This window comes from Palaemon carinicauda, chromosome 35, assembly GCF_036898095.1.
Source record: "Palaemon carinicauda isolate YSFRI2023 chromosome 35, ASM3689809v2, whole genome shotgun sequence".
Lineage (NCBI taxonomy): Eukaryota > Metazoa > Arthropoda > Malacostraca > Decapoda > Palaemonidae > Palaemon > Palaemon carinicauda.
Genome location: NC_090759.1, coordinates 13,924,738 through 13,946,442, shown reverse-complemented (window position 1 = coordinate 13,946,442; position 21,705 = coordinate 13,924,738). Strand labels below are relative to the sequence as shown.

General features: G+C 43.7%; 1 protein-coding gene across 6 annotated transcripts in view; it reads left to right on the top strand.

Moving 5' to 3' along the window:
• The window catches only part of atl (atlastin GTPase), a 440,834-nt gene that overhangs the window by 253,498 nt on the left and 165,631 nt on the right, over positions 1 to 21,705 (top strand). For all 6 annotated transcript variants that reach the window (XM_068358734.1, XM_068358731.1, XM_068358733.1 and 3 more), the window contains 2 exons: positions 5,242 to 5,376; positions 14,598 to 14,819. In XM_068358734.1, coding sequence (XP_068214835.1) covers positions 5,242 to 5,376; positions 14,598 to 14,819 — 357 coding nt within the window. The remainder of the gene's footprint in view (positions 1 to 5,241; positions 5,377 to 14,597; positions 14,820 to 21,705) is intronic.

Below are 21,705 nucleotides of genomic sequence, written 5' to 3'. Positions count from 1 at the left end.
ATGACACAATTTTACTTCTCCATAAATGATATACATGACACTACTGAAACTCTAAAACGAATCCTTGATAGTGTTAGAGAATGGATGACATTCAAACAACTAAAATTAAATGAGAACAAAACTGAATTCATGGTGGGGGAAGACCTGTGAAAATTCTGTAGAGAAACTTACCAGGATTGACTACTGCAACTCTCTCTATTACAATTTACCAAACTTGCAACTTAAAAAATTACAAAACATGATAAACAGAGGAGCAAGACTGATAAAACGTGTCCCACCTAGGGAAAGGATCACCCCTTTACTAATCGATTTACACTGGCTGCTGATTAAAGCGAGAATGGAATTTAAAATATGTACAATAACCCACCAAGTTATCAGAACCGGGCATCCAAAATACTTAAGAGAATTGCTACATATTACTATTACTATTAAATGCTAAGCTACAACCCTAGTTGGAAAAGCAGGATGCTATAAGCCCAGGGGCCCCAACAGGGAAAATAGCCTAGTGAGAAAAGGAAACTAGGAAAAAAAGAAATATTTTAAGAATAGTAACAACATTAAAATAAATATTTCCTATATAAACTATAAAAACTTCAACAAAACAAGAGGAAGAGAAACTAGATAAAACAGTGTGCCCAAGTGTACCCTCAAGCAAGAGAACTCTAACCCAAGACAGTGGAAGACCATGGTACAGAGGCTATGGCACTACCCAAGACTAGAGAACAATGGTTTGATTTTGGATTGTCCTTCTCCTAGAAGAGTTGCTTGCCATAGCTAAAGAGTCTCTTTTACCTTTACCAAGAGGAGAGTAGCCACTGAACAATTACATTGCAGTAGTTAACCCTTTGGGTGAAGACGAATTGTTTGGTAATCTCAGTGTTGTCAGGTGTATGAGGACAGAGGAGAATCTGTAAAGAATATGCCAGACTATTCGGTGTCTTGGTAGGCAAAGGGAAAGAACCGTAACCAGAGAGAACGATCCAATGTAGTACTGTCTGGCCAGTCAAAGGACCCCATAACTCTCTAGCGGTAGTATCTCAACGGGCGGCTGGTGCCCTGGCCAACCTACTACCTGCACAGCCAACAAATCGTGTCGACACGAGAGTAGTTACAGACGGCTTCAAACTGTTAGAACCTAGATATATGTCTACTTTAGGCTCTATGAGCCTTTGAATATGTGGCCCCGAGACTATATAATAAGCTCCCACGAAACATTCGAATGATTGAAGACATTAAGGCTTTCAAGAGGAAACCGAAGACTTTATTTCATGAGTCCTTTGACAGTGATGATTTAACAGTAAATGAACAATACGTGATATGAAACGTTCAATACTCTGAACGCACAAGGTAAAACGACAGTGGAGGTCCTGTAGAGAGCGGGGTTCCCTTGCTGTATGGGACCGGAAAAGCAGCCATCAAAGTAAAGTAAAGTAAACTACATTTCTTTCTAAGGACTTCCAAATTCTGATATTTGAGTTACTCTACACAAGTTGGTATGTTATAGATATACATTGAATCCATAATTAATGCACAGATGGTAAAAATTTAGTACAATGATTATATTTCCTATTACAAAACATTGTATTCAAGTGGTTATTACATCATGAAGTAGAGGCATATTTTACTTTAACTTTTTTAAACCTTCATGGCAGATACTATGATAGAATTTAAATGGCTTAGAATGGGTTTCATGTTCTAATGAAGTTTTAGCATATGGCATATAGACTGAGTATTGATGAGTATTTTTAATAGGATATGATAAGGCAGCAGCTAGGCAACATTTTTGGAACACTACCATTGTAGCTCCTCTGAGGTCAGATTAAATAGATGAAGCCTCTTGCTAGATGTCCAATACCACTGCTCCCTTGCCTATATAAGGTCATGGAGAAGGTTACTGCAAAACAAGTTTGATATTTAAGAATGATCTCAAACATTTGTTTTAATCCAGCTTGAGTCTTCCATATGAGAAGCATTTGCATCCAGCCATTATCATTTGATTGTATTATTTTTACCTTGTAAGGGCATATGGTACTGTTCTGAGATATGATGTGCAGGAAACACGTATGATTTTGGATGAAGATGGGAATTACCATTGTTTTTTCAGGCATTATGAACACTGATTTATTTCAGTTTAAGAGTTACTACTTTTGAAAGAGAGTATCAAAAGCAAGGAAGTCTCATCAGCATTGCTCTCACTGACTGTAAATTGGATATCTATTATCCAATGTGATATTCTTCACACACACTCAATGATTTTTCATATCATTTAAAGGTTTAAAGGTTGCTCATTGATGACAGTGACAATGACAGTGCCTTAGAGATTGCCCATTTTATACACAGTATGGTCAATGCCCAAGCCCCCTCTCCACCCAAGCTAGGACCAGGGAGAGCCAGGCAATTGCTACTGATGACTCAGCAAGAAGACCTATAGGCTCCTCCCAAACCCTCTATCCTTAGCTCACAAGGATGATAAGGTTGCAGACACCATAAGTCCCTATCGAGCTTGAGCGGGTCTCGAATCCCAGTCCAGCAGATCACTAGGCTGGGACATTTCCAGTAGGCTGCCACAGCCCATGAGGAAAAATTACTGTGGTTAAGAAAAATAAACACAACATTGACTAGGTCTTATTATACACTGGTCAGACATCATTGTCTTCAAACTAATATTTTGAAAGTGATATTTAGCCATAGACTTCTGTTGAAAGTGAAACGCCTGGCAGTATTAAATGTTTTAATGGCAAAGATACACATATACTATCTAACACTTATGAAACATCACAGAAGGTGGTAACATTTGTCATATCTCCTTGGAATTATTAACATATGACCAGAAGATTATACTATGTTGGATACATTTAAGGTTTACTCAAGTAACCTGTGATAGTTATGCTATTTTTGGCCCCCTCAACTGTGAGGTGTTAGTTGAATGCCCTTGACTTAGTTTCTAAAAATTGATACCTCCCAAAGGCTTATGGAGATTAGGATGACAGGTATATAATTCCCAGGGATTTTTTGAATTATTTTATGATATTTTTTAACTTTATGATTTATCACGTCAATGACCTTCGATGGCACGATGCTATTGAAAGGAAATTAGTAATTTGGTACACAATCTTGTAGCATATGGAACTCTGAAGTTTAAAACTGAGAGCTGTGTGATGCATTAAATTTCTGACTGTTTCTAACAGCCTAGGCTCATATCCTACAAAGGAATTATGAAAGATTTAAAGGCATATTACAAGAACTCAGTATCCTTCTACAGTATTTACTGTACTATAGCCATCAAGAGAAATAGTTGTCAATCCAATTTTTTAGAAATTGAAAATTATTTTTTTGTGTTGTAGAGGAGAATATAAGTATATAAATTGTCTTGCAGTTTTTCCTTTCTCATTTATATTTCCTTCTTTAAAATGACTACTGGTATTTGGTTAACAATTTTCCAGAGTAATACTTTGTTATTAAAACAGATTAGAAGTAAATATCCTAGAGGTTGAAAGTTCCAAGACTTTGTTTATAGTGTACTATTAATAGGCAGTAATGAATATGTGTCAATACTAGGTAGAAGTAAATGATTTTTAGTATCCTAAGTAATTGGGAATACTTCAGACAACTTTTATTTAACAAGTTTTATTAGATACTTTAGCAAGGATAAAGTTGTATTTTATTTTCATTACAAGAATGAAAGGTAAAAGCTAGACGTAATAAAGGTAACTTTTTATGAATATTTTATTGTTTTCTTATATGACTACGGTATTCCACAATGTTACATCAATAAATATCATATTTGTGCGTAACTGCTAAAAGCAATATTGAAGGGATAGTAGCTAAGAAAGTTGTTTATTTGATAATTTATACGTTTATGAAACTTATTATGATGATGAGACCTATATTGTTTTATTTAGAAATGCTGTTATGTAATTGGATAGATGTTTGTATGCTGTTATAATCTGGTCTTTTTTTTATCATGTTTGAAGTATGGTATTTTTTGTAGATGCAACTAAATTTGCTTACTACCCCAGTTATTGATTGGAACAAAACATTTAGCAAGTTCAATCCCCAGCATAGACATACAATGAAAGTAAATTATATATTGTTCATGCTTTAAATTTGAATATATGAGAACTTAATACATTATTACAAATAGGAAATGAAAGTCATATGGAAACAAAAGACACTATTGATACATATACAATACCTAACCCATGCCTTGTTATAGGATATAAAATCTAGAAGTCAAAGATTATATTTTTAGTATTTTTACTTAAATGATGAGATTTTGTAAAGGAAGTATGATACATTGGGTTTTCACTAGTTAAACCATCCAAAGAAGGAGGAAATAAAATTAATTTGGTTGAAGTTTTCATCACCCCTATATATTAAAGAGCAAGGGACTGGATATATATATATATATATATATATATATATATATATATATATATATATATATATATATAATATGTATATACATACATACATACACGATACTGTAGATTTTATTTCCGTTCACGCTTGGAGTATAACTACTCTGACTCTCCCTGTCCCTTTGGTAGAGGGGGGAGAGGGAGTAGTTATACCCTAGGGAGATGGAGGTGTATGTGCATATCTATCTAGATGTTTAGCAGTTTTGACGGGTCGTGTACACTAGTTAAAGTATAAAGGGGTTTGGCTGAAGTCCTTATTAAAGTACAGTATACTGTATCAAAATTATCTAATGGTGTTCTGTTTATAGTTCATTATTTGATTGTCTTCATTTGCTTTACAGAAAAGATATTCAAGCACAAATTTCTGTATTCATTCAATTTTTTTTTTTTTTATATATATACAAGTATTGCTGCAAAAGATGGCCAGTTTTTAAAATGGCTGATCCTCTGCTTTTCATCATTTGCTGTGCAGTTTTATTTATTGAGCTGAATGCAGGATTTGGGACTGTAATAGTGTACTGACTATTGATTTATACAGCATTGAAGTTTATTGCTTGGATTTTGTGAATACTTTTGAGTGAATTGGGCTTGTATTTTGTTTTACTGATTCCTGGAACAACTTATTCAAATTTCTTGTTGAGTAATTTACTATACAAATTTTGTACTGTATTCATCTCCTTAATACAGTAAGAGAAAGTATACTGTAATAAATTTAATATGTGTTATTAAAAATTGAATGTATTGAAATTATTATTTGAGTCTAGTTTGATTGAGAATCTTCAGTATTGATGTTCTAATTCTGAATGTTCTTTTAATCTAGCAAGCGGATAGCTGGCTGGGAGATTACGAACAACCGCTGAAGGGTTTCAAGTGGCGTCAAGGAGCTCGGCGAGAGACTACAGGTGTTCTAATATGGAGTAAGCCATTTATAATAAAGAAGTGGACAGGTGAAGAGGTAAGAATGGAGTTTGTTTATTGTTTAAATGCTTAGTCTTTGTTCACTTGGCTTTGAAAGTATTTTATCTTTCAGGTTATGGAGTACAATTAAATCAATTAAACATCATTGACTGTCATACTATTTACAGAGGCACCTCTCCTATTTGCTCTTGTAGAGCCATATTATTATTATTATTATTATTATTATTATTATTGTTGTTGTTATTGTTATTAGCTAAGCTATAACCCTAGTTGGAAAAGCAGGATGCCATAAGCCCGAGGGCTTTAACAGGGAAAAATGAGGAAAGGAAGTAAGGAAATAAACTACAAGAGAAGAATGAGCAATTAAAATGAAATACTTTGAGAACAGTAACAACATTAAAACAGGTCTTTCATATGTAGACTATAAAAAGATAGTTGTTAGCCTGTTCAGCATAAAAACATTAGCTGCAAGTTTGAACATTTGAAGTTCTACCAATTCAACTACAGGATAAAGAGAATGTTCAAGAAGTGTGTCTGAACCTTAAATGACCTGTTCATGATACATTAAGAACAAGGCAGAGCTTCTGTTAAATTGCAGTCTGGTACAGTAATTTTATTTTCAAAGATGAATAAGATAAGATGATTACCAAATAAAGTTAGACTCATGTCAGCCTGAAGTTCCACAGCTTTCGCTTCTTGATTCGAAAGATATCATAATTTGATGATAGCTGGACATAAAACTTCCAGAATACTGTATTGGAGGACTGTTAGTATTGATAAAACCTTTACCACTTTGGTGGTTGCTATAGTCTTGCCAAGATTTGAGTAAAAATAGTGATCAAAATGTTTAAGATTATAAATCAAGTACAGTGAGCAAAGTAAGCAATGGTACCAGAGATAAATACCCCAGTAAGGGGTCAAATAATTTAAAATATATCAACTTTTGAATTCTTAAGCAGGTGACAATACTCAGACTGAAGTCTTCAAAGATCTTGGAACTCTTTCATATAACATTATTGTAGAAATTTTACGAGAAGAGGCACTCAATATATTTCTCGAGTGAATTTGCAATAAAGAATACAGCTCTATACTCAGTAGATTGGGTCAACAGAAGTAGAGTACTGTATCATTATTTTCATGAAGAACAAGAATGTTTTTAAGGGCAAGCCACATTTTGTGTGTGTAATATAAAAAGTAATGAGCATAGAGCACTACCTTGAGGAACACGAAGTTATTTGATAATATTCAATAATAATATTAAGGAATGTTCTATAAGCTCCAATAAGTCTGAAAGGTTTAAATGCTGCTCATGAATGATAGAGGCAAGGGACAGTAACAATACTCTAGCCTGTAGGACAATGCCCTAGAGACTGGCCATATATACATGTGATCAGCACTCTAGCCCCATCCCCACCAAAGCTAGGACCATGGAGGGTCAGACAATGGCTTCTGATGACCTAGCAGGTTAACCTACAGGCTCTCCCAAACCCCCCATCCTATGCTCACAAGGATGGTGAGGTTGCAGACACTACAAGAAACTATTGAGCTTGAGTGAGACTAATCCCAGTTTGGCAGAATGCCAAGCAAGGATGTTTCCAATAGGCCACCACAAACCAAATGCATTATGATTGATCCCATATAAATATCATTACTCGCAACTGAATTCCAGTCTCCTTGAGATTTAATGTATAGTTAACAGGTACAACTTGGTTTTAGAGACTGAAGAAACTGTAACAGGAACAAAACATCAAGGAACTATGTAATATTAGATGTGAATTATTACCAATCTAGTGCATGCCCTCAGTTATAATTTATTCATAGATTCAGAAGTAAAGTTTAAATCTCTTAGGTCATAACAATCCCTAGAAAAATCACTGTTCAATCAATCCCTATAGTGAGTATTGAAAGAAAAAAAGGTTTAATGAGGAGAATACATTAATAATAATGTTATTTTAAAATCTGTTTGTTTCAACACAGAGTACTTACCTAGAACTACTTTCTTAGGAGTTACTGGTAACTCTCCCCAACCGACCAGAATTTTGTGTAGTTTACCCTATTCCCATTTTCTATGGGTGACCTTAGGCGGAGTGATACGCGCCCTGAGGCGACCCGGGATCAGTGAGCGTGCTAGATTAGGTCGTGCTCCTCAGTAAGTTTCTGGTCGCAACGTGATTCACATCCCCGACCCTTTGTGTTTACCACGTGGTTCCTGTGCCCATATCCTTACCCCTTTCCCTTGTGTCCTTGTGTCTCTTGGTGTTAGTGTTTTTATTATGGAGCATCCACGCCATTGCCCTGGGCCTGTGGCCGGTAAGTCTTGTGGGGCTTTCCTTTCGAAGCCCGAGGTTGATCCACACTCGCGTTGTTCGTCATGTAGGGGCAAAGTATGCTCCCCTACCGCCACGTGTTCGGAATGCGAGTCTTGAGGCGAGATTCAGTGGGTCCGTTATGGGACTAAGAAGAAGAAGTCGGCCAAGAAATCGCCCAAGAAAGCTACCGCGTCCTCTGTTTTGGTGTCCCCGGATGCCTCGTCGGAACGTGGTTCCCTTTCATCTTCCCCTACCCAGGGTAGGGGTCGAGGTAAGTTCGTTGCGGGGAAAGCGGCCCATTGTCCTTCCCCAAGAGTCTGATTTACCTGGGGGGGGGGGGGGGAAGTTCTGAGGTGTTACAGGCATGTGTGGGGCCTGAGGGAAGTGCGGTAGAGTGTGTAGGAGACGAGGTCCTGGTGCCCGCAGGGCCCGTCTCTATCGAAGACCCGATGTGGGGGAAGTCGGGTACTTCCTCTTCTCCCCCATCTTGGGCGTGTGTTTCAGGTACTTCGGCCGCCGGGGAGGAAGTCGGGTACTTCCTCTTCTCCCCCATCTTGGGCGTGTGTTTCTGGTACTTTGGCCGCCGGGGGGGATGCTGAGAAAGGCCATTCGTCAAATTCGGACCCCGTCATTTGGGATATTCCTAGAACACCCTGCAGGTCACCCTTCAGACTAGAAGAGGAGTTTGACCATTGGATCGGCCGCAAGAACATTCCTCGGACCCCCCCAGTGCCTGCGGCGACTCTTCCGCCTGTCTTTATGCAGCCTGCAGAAACAGAGGTTCGGCATGGAGTAACCCCCGCGGAATTGGACGCCTCAGGTGATTCGGCTGATTCCCTTTCCTCCTCCTCGTCTTTCTCGTCTGTGGATTCATCTTCAGAGGACGATTCCAGGTCCGCGAGGAGGAAGCGCGAGAGGTCCAGGAAGAAGAAGTCCCGCTCCCGTTCAAAGAAGGAGTCCAGACCTTCTAAGAAGAAAGCGAAGAGGAGTAAGTCCAAAGATTGGGTGAGGATCACGGTGCCCCGGAGCGAGCTGTTTAAGGTCACCACAGCCGCGGCCGCTTCCGGGTGGCTCCCTAGAGCCTCGTCCTCACCGTCTCTCCCCTCCTGCTCCTCCTACGGACAAGAACCTCACCAAGGGAGTCCTTTCCTAGCTCCCCATGAGCCTCCGAAGTTGTCGAAGGCCTCCGCGCCCCCTTCTCTACGGAGGGAGGCGCTCCATCAAGTGGAAGGCGTTACACCAGCCGCGGGCTCCTTGGCTGACTTCATTAAGCTCCAAGGGCGCCCTTCGGCCAGGAATATTCCCACAGATACGAGGATGCCTGCAGGGCAAGGTACTCCCATGACGGATACCTTCGCCTCTGCGGGTCCGCCCGTGACACGGGCAGTCCCATCCAACGTTGCTCTCCCTACCGTCACCGATGATACTCGTGAGGAAGGACGGGTGATGGAGGCCCTGGTGGAAGGAGGGGAGTGCTCGTCCGATGACATCTCCTCCTACCGCAAAGTGTTGGCCCTCATACGATTGCACCATAGGCTGGATGAACCGATGCCCACCACTGAACAAGCGTGGCTCTCCGGACTTAGCAGGCTGGTGGAGAATCCGGTTCAACAAAGGCCCTCCTTAGCTCTACCCTTAGCTCCTGACGTAAGGCTGGGTATGGAGCATATTGATAAGTTCCTGGACGGCCTAGCAGACGCTCCTAGGAGTCAAAGTGCCTCGAAGCTGCTGCCCGGACTGAAGGCGCAGAAGAGGTTTTACATACCGGAAGGTCGTCGGGGAGGACCCCGCGCGACGGAGACAGCCATTACCTCATTGAACCAGGGTGCCGCTGAAGACAGAGCGTCCACGGCCCCTGTGTGTTTTTCCCCGTCAGAGACCTCCATGATGGAGGAAATGGCCCAGGACCTAGTCTACGTGTCCTGGTTGGACTGGTGGGCCTGCACGTTAGTTGGTTTTCAGGCCTCTCATGATTTGTCCCTGCCTGAAAATCAAACCCTACTGAGAGAACTTATTAGCTCAGGGGGCAAGGCCCTAAAATTTTTGTCATATCAGTCTCTCTCCCAGGCTACCAATTGGGTCCTGAGGAAGAGAGAGACTATTCTGAGCAAACTTGTGAGAAAACTCCCGGACCAGGAAGCAAGGAAATTGAGAAACTCCTCAATCTGGGATGAGGCTATCTTCCCCCTTAAGTTGGTAGATGAGACGATGGAACGGGTGAGGAAGATGAAGGACATGGGAGACCATAGACCTCCCCCTATGAGGCGCCCACCTCCAGGAGGCCCTCCGTAGACGGCCCTCACACTTCCCGTTCCTCTCCAGCTCAACATAGATGAGAGCCACCTGCGGCTCCCTGGCAGCAGTCAACTCAGCCCCCCGTAGAGGTGCCACGGCACCCCAGTCTAACTTTGGACCGTCCTACGGGAACTCAAGAAGGGGTCGGTCCGGCCGCTCCTCCAGAAGGAGATAGGAGGCGAGGCCCCCTACCCCTACTGGAGCCTCAGGTGGGGGGATGCCTTAGACACTCTTGGCAAGCATGGCGGGATTACGGTGCGGATCCCTGGACGGTGACAATCCTTAGGGAAGGTTACAGACTACCCTTCTTAGCGGAACCTCCCCCGCTTATTCCAGCCCTTCAAGCGGAGTGGCTAATTCCCAAGGACCCCTTGAAACGGGCTGCTCTACAGGAGCAAGAGTCTTCCATGATCTCCAAGGGAGCGTTGGAACTAGTTAAGGAGCTCGGCTCGGGGTTCTACAGCAGGCTCTTCCTAGTGGAAAAGGCGACAGGGGGATGGAGACCAGTAATAGATCTGTCGGCCCTCAACAAGTTTGTGGCAAAAACCGAGTTCAAGATGAACACTGCCAAGACAGTGTTGGCCGCCTTGAGGGAAGGGGACTTCATGATATCCCTGGACCTCAAGGATGCCTACTTCCAAATCCCCGTCCATCCCTCCAGCAGGAAGTTCCTCAGGATAAAGTGGGATTCCCGAGTGCTACAATTCAAGACCCTTTGCTTTGGGCTGTCGACGGCTCCTCAAGTGTTTACAAGAGTCTTCACGACAGTCTGTATGGGCTCACGAGCAGGGCATCCGTCTGATCCGGTACTTGGACGATTGGTTGCTTCTTTCAGTCTCAAAGGAAGAATTGAAGGGACAAGGAGGGTAGTTACTTACTCTCTGCGAGCAGTTGGGTATCACGGTCAACGTAGCGAAGTCCCAGCTGACCCCCTCCACCAGGATGACCTACTTGGGGATGGTCTTGGACACCCAGCTAGTGAGAGCTTTCCCTTCGTTGGAGAGGTTGGAGAACCTAGAGCGAGTTCTGCAACCCTTTCTGTTGGACCTTCTCAGGAGGGCCAAGGATTGGCAGAGGTTGTTGGGCCACCTAGTGTCCTTGGAAAAGTTAGTGCCACAAGGGAGACTCAAACTTCGAGCAGTGCAGTGGAACCTGAAAGAACATTGGTCCCAGGGGAGAAACATCCACAAACTGGTTCCGGTCTCCCCAGAAGCGAAGGTAGCCTTGCAGTGGTGGCACGACAGGAGGAACACCGAGCTGGGGATGCCCTTCGCACCCGACCCTCCGGAAGTCCTATTGTTTACGGATGCGTCGAAGGAAGGTTGGAGCGCTCACCTACTCGACCAATCGACAGAGGGAAAATGGTCGAGCGAAGAAGCAAAGCACCACATAAACGTGCTAGAGATGATGGCTGTGCTGAGAGCGAGTCGAGAATTCGTTCTTCTCCTCCGGGGGAACACGGTAGCGTTGATGTGCGACAACGCCACAGTAGTAGCCTACGTAAAGAAGAAAGGGGGTCTAAAGTCGAAAGAGCTATGTTCGTTATCGACGGAACTTCTGGAATGGGCAGCAGAAGAAGGGATCGAGTTCACAGCAAGGTTCATCCCGGGAAAGAGGAACGTCGTGGCGGACGGCCTCAGCAGAGTAGGCCAAGTAATAGGGTCAGAGTGGACTCTACATCCAAACACAGCTCAGTCAGTCATACTGAAGTGGGGTTCCCCAGTAGTAGACTTATTCGCCACACGTCTGAACGCCCAACTCCCCGTGTTCTGTTCTCCAGTTCCAGATCCGTCAGCGGCGTTCGAGGACGCCTTCCAGCACCCTTGGGACGGCTTCGATGTGTACGCTTTTCCCCCCTTCGGAATGATACGTCAAGTCCTCAACAGAGTACGGACAACAGCCAACCTTCAGATTACTTTGGTCGCGCCTTGGTGACCGGAGAGGGAGTGGTTCGCAGACTTGAAAGAACGGGCCCTTCTTCCTCTTTGGCCTCTCCCGGACAGGCCGGACCTTCTTTGTCAACCCCACTTCCAAAGGTTTCACGAAAACCCTCGGTCCCTCTGCCTTCACGCGTGGAGGTTATCGAGCGGCTTCTGAAGAAGGATGGATTCTCATCGAGGACCGCGACGAGGATGTCAGGTTACTTAAGGGGGTCCTCTATCGCTGTCTACCAAGTAAAATGGGCAGTCTTCTCGAAATGGTGCGCTTCCCATAATATCAAGCCCTCGGGGGCCTTGATCCACGACATGGCGGACTTCCTGGTGTATCTCAGGGACGATTTGGGCTCGTCCATTCCGGCAATAAAGGGAGTTAGGGCAGCGTTAGGTCAAGTCATCCTCCTGAAGGGCATTGACTTGGGATCCTCTCGGCACATCTCGATGCTCATTAGGAGTTTTGAGCAGTCGTGCCCCCCACAGGAGGCGAGGGTACCGCAGTGGGACCTAGCCATAGTATTCAAAATCCTGTCAGAACCTCCCTTTGAGCCCCTCAAGGACATCCTGGATAAGGAGCTCACCCTCAAAACGGTCTTCCTCTTAGCCCTGGCTTCAGCGAAGAGGGTTAGTGAGTTGCACGGATTATCGTACGAAGTTTCACACTCAAAAGGGTGGCGGGAGGCCTCCTTTCGGTTCGTCCCTAACTTTGTGGCCAAAACGCAGAACCCAGCCTGTTGGGATCCTAGGTTCGAGGGCTTTTCGGTCCCAGCGATCCCTAGGTCAGACAACCCTAAAGACTTACTCTTATGCCCGGTCAGAGCAGTAAGAAAATACCTTGAAAGGACCTCCAGGCTTCGACCGGAGATCAAGAGCTTATTCGTCTCAACTGGTCAGGTGAAGAAACCAGTCTCTAAGAACTCAATCTCCTTTTGGTTGCGACAAGTAATCAAGAGAGCTTACGAGGTTTCGGGAATCCTTCTTCCAGGTAGGCCAAGGCCTCATGATATTAGGGGTCTAGGTACCTCCCTGGCGTTTGAGAAGAACATGGCCGTGGGCCAGATTCGGAAAGCGGGTACCTGGTCCTAACAGTCCACTTTCACGGAACATTACCTGAAGGACTGCTCTAGGAAATCCTGGGATGGGTTCAACCTTTGCCCAGTCATATCAGCCCTGCAAAAGATTTAAAGGTCATGGCCCCAGGGAAACCGGGGGTGGTAAGCCATGAGACACAAGTTCATCCCTTACCTTTCCCCCCTATCATCCTTTCCCTTACCCTTAATCCCCAATGTGGGTGTGAATCAAGAGGCCCTGGCGGCCAGGATATACGTCTTCGACAAGAAATACGTCTCAGAAGTAATGGTTCAGAGGTAAGCCACTTAGACACTAAGCTAGTTTTTTGGGTAGTTTCCCCTATTTTCATTCAGCCTTTAGTAGGGGTCATCGGAACCTAGTTCCCCTTCGAGGTGCCCCCTTTTATTCGTCCGATCGTGCTCCTAAACCGTCAGACCCTAGTCCCTGCAGGACACTCCCTCCTCCTAAAGTTTAAGTCTCCTAAGAAAGTAGTTCTGGGTAAGTACTCTGTGTTGGAACAAATCACAAATTTTAAGTAATTTGTATTTTTCCTAACATACTTACCTAGAACTACTTTCGGGTTATGGCCCGCCCATCCTTCCCCGAGGGTCCTGCAGGGTTGAGGAGAACCCTTTTTGGCTACGAAACTTACTGAGGAGCACGACCTAATCTAGCACGTTCTCTGACCCCGGGTCGCCTCAGGGCGCGTATCACTTCGCCTGAGGTCACCCATAGAAAATGGGAATAGGGTAAACTACACAAAATTCTGGTCGGTTGGGAAGAGTTACCAGTAACTCCTAAGAAAGTAGTTCTAGGTAAGTATGTTAGGAAAAATACAAATTACTTAAAATTTGTGATATTTGAATTAGACAATGATTAGCGTAACATTATAACACTAATTTCTGTGATAAATGTTTTTCTGTATTGGTTAGAATGTTCAGTGTTCTCTATGAATTATGTACTGATGAGGTTTGTATTGAAATTATGTACTGTATAGTAATAGAGATCAAAGATGAGGAGTTTAAGCAATTAATGTACAATATAGTGTATTTTCTCCTGTGTTGTCTATCTGTATATCAAGGCACTTCCCCCAATTTTGTGGGGTAGTCAACATGAAAAAACCAAGAACAATAGAGGACTTTTTTTTCTCTTTGCTCCTCCCAGCCTGACAAGGGATTCAGCCAAGTTTGGTTGGTATTGCTATGGTGCCACAGCCCATCTTCCCCTGTTATCTACCACAAATGCCTTTCTTTCTATTTTGTGGTAGGATGAAAAGAATTGCTTTGCACAGTTACTTCTAAGTTCATGTATGATAAGGAATTTAGAAGCCATTTAAATTTCTTTGGTAATTTCCATATTCTTGAAGATCAACTTCAAACTTTATTCCTATCCTTCTAGACATTAAAGATAGAGAATTTTATGTCCTGAATTCCAGTTGTCCTCAGAAGTATACAGAATATGAATGATACTGAAATAAGTATTTTTGTCGTAATGATTTTAAGGATTTTAAAGCACTACCAGCATTTTGAACTTGGTCAGTACAAATCACATCAATAATCTCTAGAAAAATTAAATTTGAGGTTCATCTCTCCACCATTTTCATAAGGAAATTTATGAAAAGTTCTTTATTTTATTTTATTTCATTTCAGATTGCTGTCATTTTAATGGATACCCAAGGCACCTTTGACATTCAGTCTTCAATGAAAGACTCTACTATTGTTTTTGCATTGACCACAATGGTTTCTTCTGTTCTTGTATACAACCTGATGAATAATATTCAAGAAGACGACTTGATGAATCTTCAACTTTTCACATCCTATGGTATGCTGGCCCAGGAAGAATGCGATGCAGACGCCACTCACCCATTCCAGGTACCGTACTTACGTATTATGTAATCATTTTGAGATTCATATTAACATTTTGCATTTTATTCAGTACCTTTACTTACATGATGGCTAATTGTGAATTTTCTTTTTGTGCATTGGTCTTTTTAAACATACTTACCCGGTAGTTATATATATATATATAGCTTATGTCCCCGACATCAACGGCAGAAAATTCGAAACTCGCGCCAACCGCCAGTTGGATAGCCAGGTGTACCACCCCTGCACCCTAGCGAGGTACCTGGGAACCATTCCAGTGACCCTCGTATATTCCCTACCGTCGCTAGCGGCGACACGTGAATTCTACTCCGTCATTACTGATCGTTTTTTTTGGTGAAGTACAAATCTCTGGTTATTGACTCCCGCTTGTTTTTTATCTCGCTTTGGATATTTCTTGATTTTGTTTGGATTAGATGATTTTTGACCTTTGCTTGTCTGAATTCTCTTAGATTTTCAAAATGGCCACCCCCCTTCTAACTTTTAGGTTATGTGTGACTAGTGGGTGTAAGACTCGTATGTCTAAAGCCTCTCTTGACCCCCATTCTCTCTGTGTTGCATGTAGAGGTAAAGAATGTGATTTAGGTGATCGCTGTGACGAATGTGTTTTGCTGTCAGAGCATGAATGGATTGAGTTTGATAGATACAGACGTAAACTCAAAAGGGATAGATTGAGGCGTAGTTCTTCTCGCTCATCTAGAGATATTTCTTCTTCCCATGTCATTAATCCTATTCCTTCACCTGTAGTGGTTGATCCCGATCCCACTATTGCAATTGCTAATGAACCTTCACTAAAAGATATGTTAGTGGCGATTCAAGCTCTCGGCGCTAAAGTTATATCTTTGGCTGCGGACAGGACACAGTTGATGTCCGATGTGCGACTATTAAAAGGTGAAGGTGCAAGTGCAAGTGCAGTGAAGTTAAGTGCAGTGGAGGGTGCGCCTGCTCGTGTCTGTCGTCCTCCTAGTCCTAGACCTCTTCCAAGCTCCCCAACCCCTGGGAGAAGGAATGTCGAAAGGCGAAAGGAGACGAGAGGCTTTATCAAACGAGCAGACGTCCCCTCGAACGTACCTGTGTGCGGCTCCCAGGACGTTCGCCCTCACCATTGGAAAGGTGAGGTTAAGTGTTTTTCAGCGTCTTTGGATGACCCCTTGCCTAAAAGAGGCTGGAAGCTCGCTTCTAGACCTCTTAAGAGGTCCTATTATAAGGCCTATCGACGTCCTGCTAGTTCAAAACCTGGATGTAGTCACTGGGATACTCCAGAGCCTTTTGAAAGTCCCCCGATCAAACGTCCTTTTAGAACGCTGGACGTTTCCAAGGATCCTTCTGTGCACTCAGGACCAGGCTTTACCTCATTCCAAGCTCCCAAGCAGCCTTCAGACTGGTTTTTGCCTTCTAGGCGCTCTGTTCCGTTTAGTGATGAGGAGAACGTTGTGATTTTATCACCGATTTCACAACGTTCGGATCCTAACTTTGTAATTCTTCAAGACATGCAAAGCAGGCTCTCGTCCTTTATGCAATGATACCAGCGTAGCGACAAATATCATATCAGCGGTCGTGATCGGAGCAGCGAGCTAGGACGTGTTTCCGAACACCCTCGTAATCGGGGATCTAAGCTTCCTGCTAGCCGCTATGAACGGCCTTTAGGAAGTGATCGAGATCATTCTCCTAAGTCCGCAGTCCACAGTTCTTTTATTGAACGCGAACGAGACAGTTTGCCAGTGCGTTCTTCTAAGAAAGACGTCGGACGTCCTGTTAAACAGGTTATTGAACGTCCTTGCAAACGGCTTATGTTCGTTTTTTGGATAAGTCTTTCGAACGTCCTTCGATTCAGGATCCTGGACTTCCTACAGAACAGGCTGCTGATCCTCCTTCGGTACAGGCTGCCGAACGTCCTTGGAAACAGGCTACCGAACGTCCTTACAAGCAGGCTGCCAAACATCCTATCATTCAGGAAGTTTCTCTCTCCGCCAATTATTTTAGTGAGCGTCCTTCAGGTCGTGTTTCCGGGAGGATTACAGTTGAACGAGTCGCTGAACAACAAGCGGTTTGTAGTACCGAACGCTTGTCAGAAGTTGACGGCATGCGTGTATCTGAATATGATCCTGAACGTCCTATCCCTTGTCATATTTCGGATGTTAGTTTGGATTACGATGAGGAAGCTCATTCTTTTCAAGACATCGATACGGTTCATGTACAGGAACTTCTCGTCTCCGATCGAGCTGATCGTAAGCGTTCGGATGAGCCGCACGCGACTTGGCCGCCTGTTACTAGTCGCAATGAGCCTATTTCTATTGCGGTCGGCACTCAGGATTTTTCTGAAATTGAAACAGCTCTTAACCCTACTGCTCCCGAAGGAACGTTGCAAGAGAAGGAAGTAGAAGGCCAGCTTTCTCCTATGGAGTTTGATGACGTTTCAGAGGACGAGGACTCTTTCTTTCCGTCATTCTGCCGATCTTAAAAAACTAATGAAAGTTTTGACGGAAGAGTTTTCAGACTTTTTTGTGCCTATAGCTCCGCGCTCACCTCCGTCTGAGTTTACTCTCGGGAAAGCCTCTAAGAAAGCCCGCTTTACTAAGATGGTACTGTCGCGTTCGTCCAAGAGAGCTCTTGAATTAATGGGTGACTGGTTACAGTCTAAGAAGGCCTTAGGAAAGACGTCTTTTTCCTTTCCTCCAGCTAGACTGGCTTCGAGGTCGAGCATCTGGTACGAGACAGGAGAAGTTCTCGGCTTGGGGACTCCAGCCTCTGCCCAGGGAGATTTCTCAAGCCTCGTAGACGCTCCTCGTCGGTCGGCCATGAGAAAGACCAAGATTTTTTGGTCTACTTCAGAGATGGACCACCTTCTCAAGGGAATTTTTCGAGCCTTTTGAAGTTTTTAACGTTTTAGACTGGACACTTGGGGCTTTGGGTAAAAAAGTTGAGACTTTTAAAGAGGGGGATACCTCTGCCCTGGTCCATTTGATGTCGTGCATGGACAAAGCCTTGAGGGATGGCTCTAACGAACTTGCAGCTCTTTTTTCCGCAGGCATCCTTAAAAAAAGAGATCAACTTTGCTCTTTTCTTTCGCCGGGGGTGACTCCCTTCCAGAAGTCCGAACTTTTATATGCGCCTCTTTCTCCATTGCTGTTCCCACAAGAACTTATCAGTCAGATTTCTGCAGCTTTAGCTCAGAAGGCTACTCAGGATCTTGTCTCCAAGACTGTTAGAAAGGCTCTTCCTCCCTCTTTTACCAGCCGCAAGCCTAAGGAAGATACTTTTCCCAAGTTTTCCCAACCCTTTCGAGGGAGATCTTCCAGCAGGGGTAGTTCCAGACCTGATGGTAGAAGGAGTAAGAGAAGAGGCTTCAGAGCAGGGCGAAGCAGAGCCTGACTGCTTTCGCCTTCAGGCAGTAGGTGCCAGACTACTCAAATTCTGGCAAGCGTAGGAGAAGAGAGGAGCAGACCAGTGGTGTATTCAGATCTTGAAGGAGGGTTACAAGATCCCCTTTCTAGGGAGCCCTCCCCTGGTCTTAGTTCCCGTGGATCTCTCTCCCAGATACAGAGAGGAGGCAAAGAGACAAGCTCTTTCGAATGAAGTGTGTCTTATGTTAGAAAAGGGGGCCATAGAGAAGGTTCAGGATATTCGTTCACCGGGTTTCTACAACTGTCTATTCCTGGTACCCAAGAACTCGGGGGGGATGGCGTCCAGTTCTGGACGTGAGTGCGCTGAACAAGTTCATCATCAAAACGAAGTTCACCATGGAAACTTTGTAGTCAGTGCTAGCAGCAGTAAAGAGGGGTGACTGGATGGTCTCATGAGACCTTCAGGACGCCTACTTCCACATCCCCATCCATCCGAGCTTCAGATTTTATATTTGGGGATGACGATACGGAGTCAGATTTTTCGGGCTTTTCCGTCTCCCTTAAGGATAGAGCAAGCCAAGTTGAAACTAAGATCGTTTAAAAGCAAGAAAGTTTGTTCAGCAAGGAAATGGATGAGTCTGGTAGGAACCCTCTCCTCCTTGGAACAATTCATCCCACTGGGAAGACTGAATCTTTGTCCTCTCCAGTTCCATATCAACAGCCATTGGGACAAGGAGAGCGACTTAGAAACGGTGTCCATTCCTATCACTAACCCCATCAAAGACTGCCTTCGGTGGTGGGAAGAACCAGACAAGTTCCAGGAAGGTCTCGACTTGTCAATAAAAAGCCCAGACCTTGTGTTATGCTCCGACGCCTCGGACACAGGATGGGGAGCAACCCTAAACAAGTTAGAAGTCTCGGGTCTATGGTCAGAGGCCCAAAAATCCTTGCATATCAACCACAAGGAGTTGTTGGCAGTTCTTTTAGCCCTCAAAAGTTTCGAGGAATTGGTCACCAACAAAGTAGTTCAGGTCAATGCGGACAACACGACAGCATTGGCATACATCTCAAAGCAAGGGGGAACACACTCGATATCTCTGTACGAGACGTCAAAGAATATCCTGGTGTGGGCAAGAGAGAGGAACGTTATACTTCTGACAAGATTCATTCAAGGGGAGAAAAACGTAATGGCAGACAGTCTCAGCAGACGGAATCAGGTCCTTCCAACAGAGTGGACCCTCAACCTTCATGTGTGCAAGAGCCTGTGGCGTCTTTGGGGTCGCCCTTACATAGACCTTTTCGCAACCTCGAAGACGAAGAGGTTAGAGGCGTATTGCTCCCCTGTTCCGGATCCAGAAGCAGTCCACATAGACGCTTTTCTGTTGGACTGGTCCAATCTAGATCTCTACGCCTTCCCACCTTACAAGATCCTGTACAAAGTAGTACAGAAATTTGTGACATCCAAAGGAACTAGGATGACCCTAGTGGCTCCCTATTGGCCATCAAGAGAATGGTTCACAGAGGTACTGGAATGGGTGATAGACACCCCAAGAATTCTTCCTCTAAGAGTAGATCTACTCAGACAACCCCACTTGGAAAGATTGCATCAAAATCTCCACGCTCTTCAGCTGACTGCCTTCAGACTATCGAAAGACTCGCTAGATCTAGAGGCTTTTCGAAGGAGGCAGCTCAAGCTATTGCAAGAGCAAGAAGGACTTCAACCATCAAAGTCTATCAATTTAAGTGGCAGGTTTTCAGAGAGTGGTGTAGAATCAACTCTCTTTCCTCATCCAGTACCTCTGTAGCTCAAATTGTGGATTTCCTGCTATATCTTCGAAGGAAGTGCAATTTCTCCTCCTCTATTATTAAAGGCTATAGGAGTATGTTAGCTACTGTGTTTAGGCATAGAAACCTTGACCTCTCTGGCAATAAGGATCTGCAAGAGCTGCTCAAGTCTTTCGAGACTTTAAAACGACGGAACCAAGATTCTCCAGCCTGGAATCTGGGTATTGTTTTGAAGTATCTCATGAGCGACAGGTTTGAGCCGCTGGGTTCAAGTTCCTTGAAAGACCTCACTATGAAGACTTTATTTTTGGTCAGTCTTGCGACAGCCAAAAGAGTGAGTGAGATTCATGCGTTTAGCAAAAACGTTGGATTACGTAATGGTAAAGCTGTCTGTTCCTTACAATTAGGCTTTCTTGCCAAAAACAAACGCCCTTCTCAGCCTTGGCCCAAAGCATTCGAGATTCCAAATCTTACGGATCTGGTTGGAGATGAGGTAGAAAGAGTCTTATGCCCAGTTAGAGCTCTGAGATGCTACTTGGAGAGAACAAAAGACTTGCGAGGCAAGTCTGAATCTTTGTGGTGTTCAGTCAAAAAGCCCTCTTTACAGATGTCTAAAAATGCCTTGTCATATTTTGTCAGGCGTTTGATTAAGGAAGCTCATATTCATTGTAATGAATCAGACCTTGGACTTTTAAAGGTCAAGTCTCATGAAGTCAGAGCAGTGGCAACGTCGGCAGCATTCAGGCAGAACAGATCTCTACAAAGCATAATGGACACGACCTTCTGGAGGAGCAGATCCGTGTTCGCGTCATATTATTTGAAAGGTGTTCAACTTGTTACGAGGACTGTTACACTCTGGGTCCATTCGTAGTAGCGAGTGCAATAGTGGGTGAAGGATTCACCACTATGTTCCCATAATCCCAATAACCTTTTCTTCTCTTGGTACTTTTAATTGTTTTTTATGGTTGTTTGTGGAGATTGTGTCAGTCTTCCAGAATCATTCATTTTGACAGGTGGTCATGTTTGTTCCTTGAGAGCACCTGGAACTGGTTATTGGAGGAGGTTCTGTCATGATGAGGTTTTGACACCGGTTTGACAGTCCCTTCGAGATCTTCAGCCCCCGTGGGAGGATCGCTGGATCTCATAAGGCTAGCAGACATAATGAGGCATAGTATCATTGAAGTCAGCTTCCTTATCAGGTACGAACCCTTAAGTTTTGTTTTAATTAACTCTTAAGTAGAATTCCAGATATGCTAGCTGTCTCTAACCCTCCACAAAAGGTGTTAATCAGCTATATATATAACTACTGGGTAAGTCTTGTGTTTAAAAATGATATTTTCATTAATAAAATAAATTTTTGAACATACTTACCCGGTAGTTATATATAATTTTAGTCCCACCCTCCTCCCCTCTAAGAGACTAGAGGCATGGAATATATGAGGGTCACTGGAGTGGTTCCCAGGTACCTCGCTAGGGTGCAGGGGTGGTACACCTTGCTAACCAACTGGCGGTTGGCGCGAGTTTCGAATTTTCTGCCGTTTACGTCGGGGACGTAAGCTATATATATATATATATAACTACCAGGTAAGTATCTTCAAAAATTTATTTTATTAATGAAAATATAATTTTTCATTCCATTAAGTGTTAAGACATTCTTTTCGGGAAATGAGATACTACAGTATTATAAGATTAATACTGTGACTTGACTCCTACCATTAGCAATGAAAACTATGTATAGCATAAAAAAC